Genomic DNA, 18,122 nt, shown 5'->3' on the forward strand with positions numbered 1-18,122 from the left:
TTTGTAGTTAGATGTAATTAAAACACCACAATTACAATCTTACATCAATTTGTTTACAGAAAATATTGATCCAACGCAACATAGCTGTCTGAAGAGGGCACATGTGACTATATGAGATCCCATAACCGACCAAAAAGGATAACTGTACTGTAAGCCCATTAAGATCTAGACTGACAACTTATAGTCCAATAAGAGCCCAAACTTGTCTATCTCTTCTTTCTTTTATCAAAATTTATGGGATAATTGGTCAAACTTTCAAAGTCAACTTAGTAGTGGAATATTTTTTTATCAAAATTAATTTCCAGAAAAATGCTTTTAAAAATAGTAATATTCGTTTGATTAATTTTTATAGGATTTACATATGCTACGTATTGTGCACAAAGAATAGTTACGTCCCTTATATATTTTATGTGATGTGGTTTGACTGAATATGAGGTTTGAATAATATCAAAGACTTTGTAATGTTTCAAAATTACTCTTAAACTAAATGAATTCTAAATAGAAGACTACACCTTTGTGGGTAATTTTTGACAAATAAGTGGATTTGTAAAACGACAATAGTGTCATTAGATATTTGCTTAATAAAAAAGATGTCATTCTTTTTTGGACGGACTAAAAAACAAATATGTTATATAAATTAAAGTCGAGAGAGTACTACACTATGAGTGTGCACTTCTTAAAAAAGGGATTGTTTGGTAGTTGGATAAAATTAAACAAAGTCATCCATGTATTAAATTTCATATAATTTATATGTTGTGTAGGTAGGTTATAAGAAACAAATTGTTCATATATAAAATAAATATGATTTATGGTTGATGGTTTAGAAATTCATATTTCTAAGGCCTAACTCATCGGTGGCCCCCTAAACTTGGCACGAAGTTTCGCTTAGGCACCTCAAGTGGGCGATGTTCATTTTAGACACCTCATGTAGGGTCTCGCTGTGTCATTTTGACACTTTTTGCTGACTAAGCACAGTACGTGTGCTACACGAATTTTGAGCGCGTCAGAGACTTTTTTTGTAAATATTCTGAATTTTTTTGTAAATATTTTCTTCTCCTTCTTCTTCCTTGCTTTCTCCCTTCCATCTTCCCCACCTTCTACCATCATCCATCACCACACAACTTTTTTAAAAAATTCTACAATATTTTACTAGGTTACACTCTTTGATTCTTTCATCTTCTTTGAAAATCGAATTTGCATCTTGATTTCATATTCAAAAACAAAATCGATTTCAAGGGAACAAAAAAAGAAATCAACTTCTTTCAAATGGAAAAACTGATTTACATTCTTACCTTCTCCATTGAAAATTAAATTGATTTCAAGGAATAAAAAAGAAATAAAGAACAACCTCCAATGAAAAAAAAAGAAATTTATTTTACATATCCTTCATTGTAAATCCCAATCGTAGTAGCACAAGAAATCATCTTCTTTTAAATGTCATATACAAACTTTTCGATTTGGTATGATTTCCCTTATTCTCCAAAATGTATTTTACTTTGTAAACTAACCTATGTTCTTGCCTTTTTTATGGAGACGAACAGATGAAGGGGAAGGAGGCGCAAGAAGAAGAAAAGAGGTGGGGGCATGGGGTTTGGGATCTGGAAGAAAGAAAAAAAGAAAGTAAAATTGAGATTTTTAAAAATAAAATAAAATTTCCACGTGTCACATACCAATTCGTTTATTTTTCCACATAAGAGGCGTCTGGATGTTCGCACTTAAAATGCGGTCTTGAAAAATATAAAAAGTGTCAAAATGACACAATGAGGCTTGACATGAGGTGTTTAAAATGAACAAAGACTAGTTAAAGTGTCCAAGTGAAAGTTGGTGCCAAGTTTAGGGGGCCACCGATGAGTTAGCCCTATTTCTAATACATGTATAAGTTGTAAGAAAATTTATATATTATTTTATGTAGGATTGAAAGTGCAATAACTAATATATGATTAATTAATCATTGCATAACTAATAACTGCACAAAATAATACATAGATTCACTCATAAGTAATTCATATATTACTAATACCTGTATAACTCTAATTATGAGGGAACCTATGTAAAGTATTATTATTAATGTATATTTTTTTCAATTTTTTCATGTTTGAGTTGATCAAAATATTTTGGAGAACAATAAATTAAGTTAGTACTTCACTCACATTCCCACCTTATTTACCCTAGTCTTTTTCTATATTACATATTAATATTGTTAGAATAATATGTTTTTACTTACATAATTATGTAATTTTCCAACGAAGAACATCGGAATGAACCCAATGTACCATAATATATATATATATATATATATAGTTAGATAGTGCGGAATTAAGGACCACAAACGCAAAATGGGAATTAATTCCAAGAAGCAGTTTTTCTTCCATATTTGGATTTTCTTAATTAAGTGCTATATGCTTTAGCAAATGGCCTACATTGTAGGGAAGAAGAAAGCCACAGCCATATACATTTCTAAGTAAATTAATTATTTTACCTAATTAAGCTCCCTATTCATGTTGCTAAGTGGAGTTGGTATCTAGTATTAATGTAGATATGTTAATAATTATTTACTCCTTAATGGCTATGCAAACATTTCATTTGCCCACGAATGACCACAAAAATTAATTAATTACTATCTTAGCTTTTTAAAACATAGTATCTGATTTGACATAAACTATAAGTAATATATTTAGCTTATTCTTAATATTTGCATGTCATGTAATATGATGTTTTGTTGGTCCATCTCTTTTTGAGATTTAGTGCTACTACTTTTGCTTTACTACTTTAAGCAACTATATTTGTGGAGCGTGGCATGTTTCCATTAATTATAATCTTTTGATATGATGCCATAATCTATCAGGAAAAAGAAATAAATTAAATCAACAACGCCTAATTAATTAAAATTTCAATTGATGAGTGCCACAAAAAGGAAAATTTTGGTTAATTACTCCCTCTATCCACTTTTAATTGTCATGTTACGTTTTTCGAAAGTCAATTTATCTAATTTTCAAAGTTAAATTAGATTACATTAATTTAATGTTTTAAACAAAAAATTTAGATATTCAAAAACTATACGAAAAGTACTATAAATTCCATTTTTTGCATATCAATATGATGAAAAAATATATCGTAAAATATTAGTCAAAGTTATTATCGTTTGACTCTAAAAAAGAAAATTATGACAATTAAAATTGGACGGAGATAGTATTATTATATAAGAGAGAACTTTAGAAACCTTCTCTCTCCGATTATGCTCTCTCTCTCTCTCTCTCTCTCTATATATATATATATATATATATATTCTAATTGTATCAAAATACTTGTCATGTTTTGTTTTTCTAAAGCCAACTTAACGAATCTTTCAAAGCTAAATTTGATTAGATGATTAATTCAATGATATTTTCAAATCAAAATTAAATTATGATATTTGAAAATTATACAAAAAGCGTTATAAGTTATCGTTTTTCTTAGGTTATTAGATTATGTACTTTGACACTTGAAAAGTGAAATATGATAAGTATTTTGAAACAAATTAGAGCGGCTAACATATTTTAAAGGTATTTCACAAATTAAAGCGCGTGTAAGAGAAATTTACTAGTAATATATTTGGTGGAACATATGACTTTTTTCTTTTGCAATCAATTAGAAGTTTGTTGCCTCATATAAATTCATGATAAACTTTATCAAATTTGCTTTAATTTTTCATCAGAAGTAGGCCGATTGAATTAGACCTAACATAGGTCCAATGGGTGAAAATCGAGAGAACATTGTACGTATGTTTTAATGAAGTAATTTTTCACGTGGTAATTGACTATTTGTGGCCGGTTTTCTTGTACTAAAAAACGAGTGAGGAAGACTCACCATTATAATTGACTACAACTTTAGTGATGCTGACAGCTTTTACTTTTTGGGTTCAAATTTGTCTTTTGAATTTTGCAAAATTATTTGTATTTGTCATGCAAATAAATAGATAGCTTGCCGTAATAAAATTGGTTGAAGTATGCCTTTAATCACTAACACCACCAGTTTTTCGATGTGTATGTGTATTTATATATATTGGGATTTGGGAAAATGATCAAATGTTTTTCTTCATTGTAGTAATATTGTGGTAGTCAAAGTGGAGTCGGTTAAATGGTAATAGAGAGAAATAATAGATATAGAAGTATGGTATATAATATATATATATTAGATGTATGTGTTACACTTTTATACGTAGTTAAAATTTTTTTAATGTATATATATATGTATTAGATATTGCAACTCTTTTACTTTTTTATGTGTTTACTTATTTATATTTTAAACTCACTAGTGAAAATCCTTGTTTCGCGACTAATCCTAACTTAATATTTATAGACTCATATTTTACTCCTATTAATTATACCAACGCAATAGGAACAATAAAAAAAATGTGTTTTTAATTTGCAACATTAGATCCTGTTATAGACTAATTATTAATTGTTTACTAATATATTATTCTACTTGGAAGTTAACATCAGTTCTAATAAAGAAGGTTAATTTGGTGGTAATGCACTACGCACTTCAACTTTTTTTTTCTTTTGTTTTTTGTCTATAAAAGGAGACATGAAAGAGAGGGAACAAATAAGGAATTAAGATCAGTAGCTAAAATGATTCTCTTCTTCAGAGCTTTCTTCTTTCTTATAATTATCAGCTTTCTCATTTTCGTAGGAGCTCAAGCAAGAACTTTACTAGGTACTACTAATTTAATTTAATTATTCTTTAGTTAGCTACTTACATAATTTACAACATAAGTATTCATTAATTCTTTTTAGTTAATCCACTTGAAAATTAATATTATGGTGGGCTGCATGGAGAAAGTAATATAAATGTACAATGTTGTACTAGTAAGAAGATTAATATGGCACTTTTTTTTTTTTTTTTGAAACACTTCTTTTCTCATACTTATATCTACATCTACTTGAGGGGAATAATAATTAATCAACCTCTATATATACTCACTTCTTATTAAAAATAATAATAAAAAAAATCAGTTCAGTGCATAAAGTAACCCTTGTTAGCATGGTCCAAAAAATCTCACTCTAAAGGGTGTGACATAAGCAACATTAGAGATTGCTTCCACAGTTTGAACATGTATATCTAACCTCAGCGTTGCTCCAAGGCTTCCCTTCTCTCTATATATATAATTGAGTACTCTAATTAACTTGAGAAGTTAATAAATCTTGCATACTTGGTTCAGGAAATCACCATGGGATGGTGAAGTTGAAGTTGGGAAATGGTAATTATGGAAGGACACCATATATAACACCTACACCACCAACATCATCTCCACCAACAAATCAGGAAATAGTTAATGGAAGACATGATCATGAATTACCACCTCCTTCTCCCAAGCATGAACCAATTATTGGCCAACTCACAACAATTAGTACTAGTCCTCATCATGACACCGCCGCGGCGCCGCTCATGATTACAGTTGGTGGGAGGCACGATCATGTAGCGGCACCACCACCACCAGAGCCACAAGATGAGCAAAGGCAGATCATTATCACATCCTCTTCTTCTACTTTGCCTCTTCAGGCTTCCTATTAAGTGTTGAAGTGGACCTCAGCCCCTACTCTGATACCATGTTGAAGTTAAGCCTTTAAATGAGATGATCACACACGTCAACGTTAAGCTATATACACTCTACGTTATGGGGACTTTATAATATAAGTATAGTATTTTTTATTTTATGTTATAAAGTAGCGAGAATATATATATAATCTGGTTTTAGTTCACTTGATGAGTTAATTAGCTAGCTCTCAAGTCTCAAGAATAATATGTGTAATAGACGTCTTGTAATGGAGTAACTACGTAGTTAGTAAATGAATTTGAGGGAGTGATATATGGTTTTAACTTATTATAATTATAAAATAATGCAGTATTGTTATCAAACCAGAATGTATATTTTTTTTTTTTTGTTGAGATCGATATTTATTCACGATTTGTAAATATTTGAGCAACATTTAATAATATATTTCCTTTGTTTCAAATCTATGTGCGTGATACTATTTGATTTGATACAAAGTTTACAAAATAAGGAAGATTATTGAAATATGTGGTTTAAAATGATATTCTTTAGACCATTTATAGTGCGACTACTAATTATTTCCATTACGAGTAAATGAGAGTATTAAAATTAAATTATGAGCAACTTTCACATATAGCAAACATAAAAATTATATTTGTATGTTATAACTATAGTTTGCATAATTGCGCTCCATAGCAAATTGTATGCTTGTTATGGAGCTTTTAATTTGTATAATTCGTTAGATACATCCAATTTTATACAAATTATTTAGTTTTGTATAAATTCATTTATACATTGTAATTTGTATAATTATATGTGTATAAGACGAAAATATATATATTTGTATATACACTTTTCTCTCGCTTTATACAAACACAAACACATTTTATATCGAAATGTATAAAATGACTAATTGTATATCGAAAATGGCTAGTATACCGAATCAAATTGCAAAAAAATGGGATGTTTGCTGCGAATTACAAATAAAATAAACTATGGCTATAGCTTTTAATTTGAATTAATAATTTGCTATTTCATACAATTTTTCCTTAAATTATTTCCAATTATAAGAAGCTAACATTCTTTTTAAAATGAATTAGCAATAATTACATTAATATTATTACATTTAGAGTCATTAAAGACTTAAGTAGTTAAGTTACATTTATATAAAGTGTTACCCATATTTATCATTGCCGCTTAAGGAAATAGCGAGCTTACTCCTATAAGTCCTAACGTACAAATTAAAAATGTCTTTTTTTTGCTGCATTGGATCCTCTCATTGATATTCAATTTAAATAAAAATTTTGTTCAATCAGTTCCGTTAAATTTTAATATATTCTACTTAGATGATTAAAAGTACAAAGATTACACTATCTAAGTTTTATTGTGAATTTGAACATAAAATATTCAAGTTTTTTAAAGTAAATTTTGCATATTTAGAGAGTGTATAGAAGTATGCAAGTCAGAATAATTCAAAATATTAAGTGGCACATGAACAAATTCTGGTCAAAGAGATTCCTTTGACTTCTCATCACATAAAGTTGGAAGAGTGAGTACTATTCTATATTTAAAATTAATTTAATATTAAATTTTATATATTATTCTTATAAATTGTCACTAAGATCAACCTGCACCTAAACACACAAATATTTATGGCTTATTTATAAATCACTTAGTATAGGATAAAAGTAATGAATGAATCAAAGTTACTCCGCTTGTCTATCTTTACTTGTCTATTATATTATTTTGGAATGTTCAATCAATACTTGTCCAGTTTATAAAAGGGTAAATCACATAAATATGCTATATTAAAGAAATATTTACCATCTATGACAATATAATTTTTCTAACTAAATATAATAAATTTTTGGAATTAAGAATTGTACAGTCGCTTGCCTCTTTCTCTACCCTTTTTCATCTTCCTTCGCTTTTTTTTATTCTTCTTTTTCTTTGTCTCTTTTTCTATTATTATTATCTTCCTCCTCTTTTTTCTTTCTTTTTAAAAAAAAACTTATTCTTCTTCTTCTTTGAAATTTTCATATAAATAACTATCTTCAAATCAATTTTTGCCCATATTTAATTATTTTTACCCAAAAATACGACGGAAAAAGAAATGGAAAGATGAAAAATTGTACAAAATCATATTTTCAAGCAAAAATTTCAAATCTGTAAAATTATAGCAACAAGAGTTCACCATTAATGGTCATTATAAAGCTTCAAATTTTGAATTCATTATTTGAAATTTTACGAATTTGTGATTAGCTTGGATAGATTGTTCCTACAAATAATTGAAAATGTCGTTTGAAATTTATATCTCAATTTTAAGAGGATTTGGTTAAGTTTATAATTGATTTTAGGAGAAATATTAGATTGAAACTCGAAAAAGGTGAAGTTTATGGAACTGTATGACAATTGAATTAAAGTTGTATTAGATATGTTTCATAATTATATTAAAATTATAGTAAAATCATGAACAATACATTTATAATACATATTACAAACTTCACTCTTTTTTAGTGGCCGTATCAGCCAAAATAATTTAAGTAACACACTCGTAATACATTTATAATATAGGAACAATACATTTGTAATACATATTGCAAACACCGCATTTTTTCTTAGTGATACAAATCAAAATAATTTATAAGATATATATAATACATTTTTTCTTCATGAATAGTACATTTATAATACATATTGCACACTTCACTCATTTCTTAGTGATACCAACAAGAATAATTTAGGTAACACACTAATAATACCTTTATAAGACACCCACATTACATTTTAATACATATTGCAACCGTCACTCATTTTCTTAGTGATAAATTAAAATAATTTAAGAGACACATATAATATAAGTTTTATTCATAAGCAATCCATTAAAAATACATATTGCAACTATCACTTATTTTCTTAGTGATACAAATCAAATAATTTATAAGACACATATAATATAATTTTTATTCATGAACAATACATTTCTAATACATGTTGCAAACTTTACTCTCTTCTTAATGATACCAACCAAATGATTTACGTAACACGGTTATAATACATGCACACTATATTTTTAATACATATTGCAAACATCACTCATGTTTTTAGTGATACAAACCAAAATAATTTATAAGATATGTCACACCCCTATTTTTCCCCAAACGAAGTGTTTGAAAAATAGAGTTTCTCCAATTAAATTGACATTTTGAAAAGGGATTATTTTTATTTCAGAGTCGCCACTTGGAATCGAGTTTTGGTGTTCCAAGTCACCTAATTTTTACCCCTAATCAAAAAGAAGTTGACTCTAATTTTTAATGGTCTGCGAACTAGAAATATGGATAAGAAATTCTATTGACCAAGGGGAAGGTGTAAGGCACCCCTCGAGTCCCGTGTTTCTAGCACAGTTGCTTCATTGACTTATATCTTGTCTTGACTTAGTTTTTGGATATAGTATACTTATCAGCTATACATTTACTTATGTCCCACCTTCTTTGATTTATTGTAACTATCTTGTTTAGATTTTTTAGAGTCCGGAGAATTTTAGTATTGTCGTTTTAGTGGGAGTCGATATTTGAATTATAATAGAAGGTAAACTTCTACGGGATTTAGGATTAATTTTAGAAAAAGAAAATGTTAAAGAGGTTGAAACCAATTTCTTGAAATTTTTCTTTTTCTTATTTTTCTTCTATTTTTTTTTGCACGTTACTTTTTGTAGTTTTTACTTTCATTCATTTTATTTTTTTTAACATTCTGTTTCTTCTTACTTTTATTTTATTTTTATTTGATTTTTGTCTAACAAAATATTTCTTTTTCTAATTTTCTTCTATTTATTTTTTGCACGTTATTATTTTTTTTGTAGTTTTTACTTTTTTTTTTTTCTTTACATTCTTCTTCTTCTTACTTTTTTTTTTATTTGTTGTTTTTATCTAACAAAAATGTTTTCTTCTTTTTTATTTAAATAATTTTTTGGCTAAGTTTTGTTTTCCCCTTTTTTATTTTTTACCTTTTCTTTATTTTTTGCTCTTTATAACTTTTCATCTTTTGTTTCTTCTGTTTTTGTTTTAAATGTTTATTTATTTTATTCTTACTTTCTTTTTAATGATCTATTCCTCTTCTTTTTTTTATTATCTTCATCTTTCCATTCTGCACTATTTTGTTTTATTATTATACTTTTCTCTGCTCACGTTTTCTTTTTTTATTTTTTGTATATTATTTTTTAATTAATTTTTTCCTTTAAACTAATTGAGAGAAAAATAATACACGCAGTGATATAATAATTTTTCTTCACCAAATGATGATAGTGTGAAATTACTAATAAAAGAACTATCTCACGTTGATGAATTAATGACTCACTTAAATGAACTAATGTTCATCTCCTCCATTTTTAATATTTCGGATACGATAAAAATTATTCTAATAATTAATTGTCTCCATAAGTATGGCAATATTATTTATTTATTAAACTCCAGAAACTCTAAATGATAACTAATACAGAATCTCTAACCAATTTACACGTAATTAAATTAAAGTCATAAACGAAGTTGTCAATTTGTACCATCAAATAAATGTACATAAACATGTTGAAATAAAACTAGGAGTAAACAACAACCATCTTTGGATCAAATTAGTTGATTAAATTAACGTCAGGTGTAAAAATAATTCGATGAGCAAATTTAAACAGTAACAATTCATGCAATCAACAATATGATATGCGTCATAAAATAGTGGCATATAACAATACATGTAATTTTAAGGACTTCATAACATCATAATCGAATTCAGAACAATTATTTCATTGAACTATATAAGGGATTAGAATTACCTTTTCGTAAAACTTAATTCCAACAAAAGAAACCGCTACAATCTACTGATTTCTAAAGTTAATTATAATTAACTTTAAGGAGCCACGAACTTGAATCCACGAACAAAAATCTATCTGACTTAAAGTGTATATGCTTTTTTTTTGTGTGCACTCTATTCCATATAACTGATGATGGTGATCTCTATCTCCCCCTTTTGTACGTTTGTGTTCTTATATATATAGGATAGGTTTTTTGCTTTTTTGCCAATTTTCTTGGTACGTGTGTGTGTGGGTCTCCTTTTGTTATTGACTTTTCTTCCTTTAGTCATGTGAAGTGGGAGTGTAGAGAATTGTGGGAAAGTGGGAGTGTGGGGGTGTATGGTATTGTTGTTGTTTATTTATTTATTTATTTTAAAAAGCAGCAAACTGTTTTTGCTCTTCTTTTCCTTACGTGTAGTATGTTTTTGGGTAGGTATAGGAGTGGGGTAGGTTTGTTAGATTAATTAGGTTATTTTTTATTTACTTTTTAGTTTTAGTTTTATTTTAATCTTAAAAGAATAGCATATCAACTAATTATTTAAAATTAATAAAAATCTAAGAAAAAGTCAACTAGCTATAAGATAAGATCAATTAAATAATACTAGCTTATTTATAAAAACTTAATTTCAAATATAGTTTTTTTTTTGTAATCTTTCATTTCTTTTTAAACAATTGACAATAAAACTTATCTTAAAAAGTGATTCTATTTTGTTGTTTGCAAATCTTTTAAAAATAACCTTAATAAAATAAGATAACAGTCAAAATATTTAATTTATATTTATAAAAATATTTTAGCTCTAAAAATGGTATAAAATTTTAAGCTCGGTCAAAAATACGTGTCTACAGTTTGCCCCTCTTTGACTGGAAACACAAAGAGTTTTCAGACAAAGAAGTAGACAACGTGACAAGTTTTGATCGGACTCTTATTCGAAAAGAAAAATATGCGACCGAGTCCTAGTTTTGGACATCCTACATATCCCGGGTTATAAGAGAATCAGGTCACGTGTAGTTCAAGGAGATGAAATAATGAGTTAGAAGTTGAGTGAGGTTCTATAGAGGCTTCAGCTCGCGGCTCCTATTATTACACCAACATGAGAAACAAAGAATTAAATGAAAATGCAAGTATCAGATTCTAGCTCTGCAACTTCTCTTGAATCTTGACTTAGGTCATCATGTTTCTCAAGCTGTGAGATATTGATTTTCCTTTTGAGTGAGTTCGAAGGTAAATGCCTCTCTTCCGGTAGGCTCCTTCTACTTGGACTTGGATATCGACCTTGTTCTTAAGATGAGCTCTAGCCACTTCAATTGACCATGAGCTTGAGAGTCGACTCCTTCCTAGATAAGATCCTGAACTTGAAATATGGATTGACCCCATTCTATCACTAGATTCCTGAAAAACAAACAAAAATAATAACACAAAATTTTGCCCCAGTTTAATATAAGAAAATTTTGTGAGAGAAATAAAAGATGGTGCTTAGCTTTGAATCGAGATTTTGAACAATTCGAGCTTTGTCGCGATGTACTCTTTAGAGGGCTTATGCGTGTTTACACCAACTCCATTCTTCATGATGAACCGGTTGATAAAATTATGTTAGTCTAGCCCCATTATCCAGGAGGGTCCTTGCTATACTATGTCCCATTATTCAGGAGGGTCCTTGCTACACTACGTCCCATTATTCAGGAGGGTCCTTGCTACACTACGTCCCATTATTCAGGAGGGTCCTTGCTATACTACATCCCATTATTCAGGAGGGTCCTTGCTACACTACGTCCCATTATTCAGGAGGGTCCTTGCTATACTACGTCCCATTATTCAGGAGGGTCCTTGCTACACTACGTCCCATTATTCAGGAGGGTCCTTGCTACACTACGTCCCATTATTCAGGAGGGTCCTTGCTATACTACGTCCCATTATTCAGGAGGGTCCTTGCTACACTACGTCCCATTATTCAGGAGGGTCCTTGCTATACTACGTCCCATTATTCAGGAGGGTCCTTGCTACACTACGTCCCATTATTCAGGAGGGTCCTTGCTACATCCTTTTTTTCTACGTCCCATTATTCAGGAGGGTCCTTGCTATACTACGTCCCATTATTCAGAGGGTCCTTGCTACACTACGTCCCATTATTCAGGAGGGTCCTTGCTACACTACGTCCCATTATTCAGGAGGGTCCTTGCTATACTACGTCCCATTATTCAGGAGGGTCCTTGCTACACTACGTCCCATTATTCATGAGGGTCCTTGCTACACTATGTTCCATAGACTAATAAGACAAACAAACACTTACCCAATATGGACTATAATTCGTGTGCAATGTTGCCATTTAGCTCTTCGTAGACTAAATTGAACATCCAGGTTTTTGGATCTTTGATCTCGAAATAACTTGTGCCCCTGCTTCAACAAAGAAAATTTGTGAGTTTAAAAACGTGGTGGTTGGTTTGTGGTTCTGCCCTTTGACAAGGATTGCTCCAGTACTCATCGTGGTTTACTTTTTCCAAATGCCCAGTGCTCGTTATTGATTGATTGTATTTCCACCCAAATTTGCTCATTTTGAGGGACTTAAATCCAATTTTTGCCTTTATGTCATAACACTCATTGTTTACCCTTCATCAAATCATGGACTTCTTCTGAATCCAAAACTTGCCGACAGATGATAACTCATTGGCCTGATGCTTTGCATTGAACAACTTTAGAGTTGGTAACAAGTCTTGGAATCCTTTCTTACTTTCTTGACATTAACTCGACTCAATGACATATGAAACAAAGCGATGAAAAGTGAAAGAAAAATATATACTACACGAGAATAACAGAAAATGATTCAATGAAGACTCTCTTTTAGAAAGAGAAAGAAAGAAAAACTTATCTGAGTGTGGTAGCCGACTCTACTGATCATGACATGCAATTTGAATTGATTACCCGATTTGTCCATCCAATCTATTTATCAACCATTATTGATCATCTAATCTTGATGTGGAGTTCCAATTATTTGACGAAGTCATAACTAATTTCAAACTCTTATTCACCTTATGATGTCCACGAGGGTTTTTGCCACTAAAACTCTTTCACTTTGAATCCTTCAACTCACATTCGCCTCATGGTGCCCGTTAGGGTTTTCACTAATAAAACTCTCTCATTTTATTTCTCTCAACTCACATTCGCCTTATGATGCCCAGTTAGGGTTTTCACCAATAAGACTCTCTCTTTTTTTTTTTTTTTTTTTTTTTTTTTTACAGCTCACTTTCGCCTTATGATGCCGAGTTAGAGGTTTTCACCAATAAGACTCTCTCATTTTTGTTTCTCTCAACTCACATTCGTCTTATGATGCCCAGTTAGGATTTTCACCAATAAGACTTTTTTTTTTTTTTTTTTTTTTTTTTCACAGCTCACTTTCGCCTTATGATGCCGAGTTAGGGTTTTCACCAATAAGACTCTCTCATGGTTTCATCATTTGTAACCTTAACATACTTACTCTTGACATTTCAAAGGTTGATCCAAAGGTCTTTCTTTGATTGAAACACAACTTTTATACAAGGTTAGAAAGAAATGACAAGATGAAGGCTCAAATACGACTTTAAATGATGGGATTGACTTTAGCTTTGGGATAGGAAAAAAAAATGACTTTTGCCCCAGTTTTTTACAAATATGGAATTTTGGATTTTTTATTTGGTTAGACCGAACCTCATACTAAGGTTGCCTACGTATCTTATCGAAACAAGAATCAGGTCAAACGTAGTTCATGATCATTGATTTTCTTTTTCTTTTTTGATTTTTTTTTTTTTTTTTTGATTTTTTTTTTTTTTTTGATTTTTTTTTTTTGAAGAGCCAATGAAGCAGAAGAACCAAGGAAGTAAATTAGCTCTTAACAAGGGTGACGACATATGAATTAATACTTAGACACAGAACCAATAATTTTCATTACATCAACCTTTGAAATGTCAAGTCCAAACATAAGGGTTTCTAATACCGAAAAATCACATCATATATAATATCTCTTTACCGCATCAGCATTGATGACCATTTCTGTCATTTTGCCTTCTATATCTGCTAAGTAAAGAGCACCATTGGATAATACCTTCTTTACAATGAATGGTCCTTTCCAATTCGGAGAAAATTTGCCTTTGACTTCAGCCTGGTGTGGCAGAATACGTCTCAACACTAATTGACCCTCTTCGAAACGTCTGGGACGCACCTTTTTGTTGTATGCTCGTGCCATTCTTTTCTGGTACAATTGTCCATGACATACTGATGTTAAGCGCTTCTCATCAATCAAACTTAATTGCTCCAAGCGTGTTCTGATCCACTCATCATCATCAATTTCAGCCTCTACAACAATCCGCAGGGATGGAATCTCAACCTCTGCAGGTATAACTGCCTCAGTCCCATATACCAGCGAATAGGGGGTGGCACCCACTGACGTACGAACTGTAGTGCGATAACCCAACAAAGCAAAAGGCAATTTTTCATGCCATTGTCGAGAACTTTGCACCATTTTACGAAGTATCTTTTTAATATTTTTGTTGGCAGCTTCTACAGCCCCATTTGCTTTTGGGCGATAAGGAGTCGAATTTCGATGTTCAATCTTAAATTGACGGCATACCTCTTGCATTAAGTGACTGTTGAGATTTGCAGCATTATCGGTAACAATTGCCTTTGGAATACCAAATCGACAGATGATGTTGAAATGAATGAAATCCACCACAACCTTCTTGGTTACTGACTTGAAAGTTACTGCTTCCACCCACTTTGTAAAGTAATCAATGGCCACCAGGATAAATCTATGACCATTCGATGCTTTTGGTTCTATTGGTCCAATCACATCCATTCCCCATGCCACGAAAGGCCATGGAGCAGACATCGCGTGCAACTCGGAGGGAGGAGAATGTATCAAATCACCGTGTATTTGACATTCATGACACTTACGAACAAACCGTATAGAATCCCGCTCCATGGTGAGCCAATAATAACCTGCTCGAAGTATCTTCTTTGCCAGAACAAATCCATTCATGTGAGGTCCACAAACTCCTGAGTGTACTTCAATCATAATTGTTGAAGCCTCTTTAGCATTTACACATCTTAGAAGACCCAAATCAGGTGTTTTCTTGTACAATATGCCTCCGCTTAAGAAAAAACCGCTAGCTAGTCGCCGAATAGTCCTTTTTTGATTATTAGTGGCATTAGTAGGACATTCTCTGGACTGAAGATATGTTTTAATATCATGGAACCAAGGTTTACCGTCAAATTCTTCCTCCACCACGTTGCAATAGCATGCTGATCACGAATTGTATGTACAAAGGGTCAATATGAGCTTCGTCAGGATGTTGGAGCATCGAAGATAAAGTTGCCAATGCATCAGCAATCTCATTATGACTCTAGGAATGTGTCTAAACTTATTGACACAAACTGTCGACAAAGATCTTGTAAACAATGTTGATATGGTATGAGCTTGGGTCACGAGTCTCCCATTCTCCTTGAATTTGATGGACCAGTAAGTCTGAGTCTCCTAGCACTAGCAACTCTTGGATGCCCATGTCAGCAGCTACCTCAAACCCAAGATGCAAGCCTCATATCTGACATATTATTGGTACAATAGAATCTAAGTTGGGCTGTTTATAGGGAAATATTCCCCTGATTCAGACATAAGAACTGCTCCTATCCCAACTCCCTTCTTGTTAGCAGCACCGTCAAAGAACAACTTTCCATCCTTGATCCTTATTATGAATAACTTCATCGATACATGATACCTCTTCGTCTGGAAAAGTAGGTCTTAAGTGGTTCATATTCATCATCAATAGGGTTCTGCCAAATATCTGCCAAGGCTTGAGCCTTCATTGCGGTCCGCGTCATACATAATGTCAAAACTCTGTGAGTAATATTTTGCCATTTCGCAAGCCTGCCCGTGGGCATGGGCTTTTGAAAAATATATTTTAACGGATCCATACGAGAAATGAGATATAAGTAGTATAAGATGAAAGATAGTGCTTCAACTTCTTGCTACCCAAGTTAGGGCACAACACGTTCTTTCGAAAGGGTGTACTTCGATTCATAAACGGTAAATTTCTTGCTGAGGTAATAAATGGCCTGCTCTTTCTTCCAGTGCCATCATGCTGACCCAATACACATCCAAAAGAATTATCCAGTACTGACATATATAATATCAATGGTCTGCCCGGCTCGGGAGGAACCAACACAGGGGATTCGATAAGTAATTCTTAATCCTTTCAAAAGCCTCTCGACATTCTTCGGTCCATTCGACTGTGGCATTCTTTTTTAACAACTTAAAAATGGGCTCGCAAGTTGTTGTGAGTTGAGCAATGAATCTACTGATGTAGTTTAACCTTCCTAGAAGGCTCATAACCTCAGTTTTATTCTTTGGAGGTGCAGTTCCTGAATGGCTTTTATTTTTGAAGGATCTAACTCGATACCTCGTCGACTGACTATAAACCCAAAAGCTTTTCCTGACGGTACTCCAAATACATTTTGCAGGATTAAGCTTTGAGATTATACCTGCGAAGCCTTTCGAAGAATCTTCTTAAGTCTTGCACATGATTTGACTGCTTTTTTGATTTTAATGATTCACATCATCCACATAAACTTCGATTTCTTTATGCATCATATCATGAAACATTGTTCGGCATTGCCCTCCATAGAGTTGCACCCTCCCGCAAATTTTTTAATCCAAATGGCATGACTCGATAACAATATGTACCCCTGGTTGATAAAAGACGTTTTTTCTGCTGTTCATTCATCATATATAATCTGAGATAACCGCATAGCAATCACAAAGATGCAATCTCATGTTTAAGCACAATGTCCAACAAAATATGTGGTTTGCAAAGAAAGTCATCTTTTGGACTTGCTTTTGTTCAAATCACGATAATCAACACCATTCGAAACTTTTGTTCCGTCTTTCTTAGGGACAGGTACGATGTTGGCTAACAAGAAGGATATTGAAGCGACTCGAATGACTTTGGCCTCAAGTTGCTTTGTGATTTCCTCTTTAATTATTACACTCATGTCAGTTTTAAGCTTTCTCTCAACTTTTTGCTTTACTGGAGGGAAAACTTAGGATCAATCTGGCACACACTTGTGAAACCACCATAGTCAGTGCTTAATCCAGGCATGTCATCATAAGATGACACAAAAACATCCTCTTTGTAATCAAACAGAGCCTGGATTATATCCTCCTTTTGATGTCGGCATGTACGCTTATCTAGTCTCTTTAATATCATGATCCCCTAAAATTTATCGTCTCAGTTTTCACACTCATATGTTTGGTTTGATTTATTCTCAAAAGATTTGAAATCCCTGCTTACTTCTTTCAAATACCTTCGTCTTCACTCATTTCGATTTCTTGACTTATGATAATTTCAGGGGATTAGGTCTCGAAGATTAGATTGATGGTTTTTAAGATGCGAAAAAATTGCTGCGCATGTCAATATCACTAGAATCGGCATAGAAAGAACTGTATAGAAAAACAAAATAAATATATTAGAACTGAAATAAAAACACAATTACATCCTATTGAAAGGGAAAATAGAGATTTGAAATAAAACGACGAGACAAAATCCGAAATTACAACCCTTGAATAAATCGGATGACAAAAAGAAAAACAAGACAACTACCAAGACTCATTCTTAGGTGGGGAGAGGAGTTGGCCTCCAATTGTTCAGCTGGACATCAGGACCAATGAATTGCACATTCTCTGTCGCTAGTGCTCTTCTCGAGTTCAATCATATCAGCCTCGACAA

The 18,122-nt window shown here is 31.8% G+C and overlaps 2 protein-coding genes across 2 annotated transcripts in view; both read left to right on the forward strand.

The window, feature by feature from the left end:
- Positions 1-18,122, forward strand: part of LOC125828680 (uncharacterized) — a 111,758-nt gene that overhangs the window by 2,710 nt on the left and 90,926 nt on the right. The window lies entirely within an intron of this gene.
- On the forward strand, positions 4,594-5,877 carry LOC125828854 (hydroxyproline-rich systemin-like). Its single transcript, XM_049508174.1, has 2 exons — positions 4,594-4,695; positions 5,201-5,877. The coding sequence occupies exons 1-2, from the start codon at positions 4,611-4,613 to the stop codon at positions 5,551-5,553; spliced, it is 438 nt and encodes a 145-aa protein (XP_049364131.1). The 5' UTR covers positions 4,594-4,610; the 3' UTR covers positions 5,554-5,877.

Source organism: Solanum verrucosum, unplaced genomic scaffold (assembly GCF_900185275.1).
Source record: "Solanum verrucosum unplaced genomic scaffold, falcon-dt-bn FXZP01000102.1, whole genome shotgun sequence".
Lineage (NCBI taxonomy): Eukaryota > Viridiplantae > Streptophyta > Magnoliopsida > Solanales > Solanaceae > Solanum > Solanum verrucosum.

Coding starts and splice junctions, on each gene's coding strand:
- LOC125828854 (XM_049508174.1), top strand. CDS start 4,611: ATGATTCTCTTCTTCAGAGCTTTCTTCTTTCTTATAATTATCAGCTTT. Junction 4,696..5,200: donor TCAAGCAAGAACTTTACTAG/GTACTACTAATT, acceptor TACTTGGTTCAG/GAAATCACCATGGGATGGTG.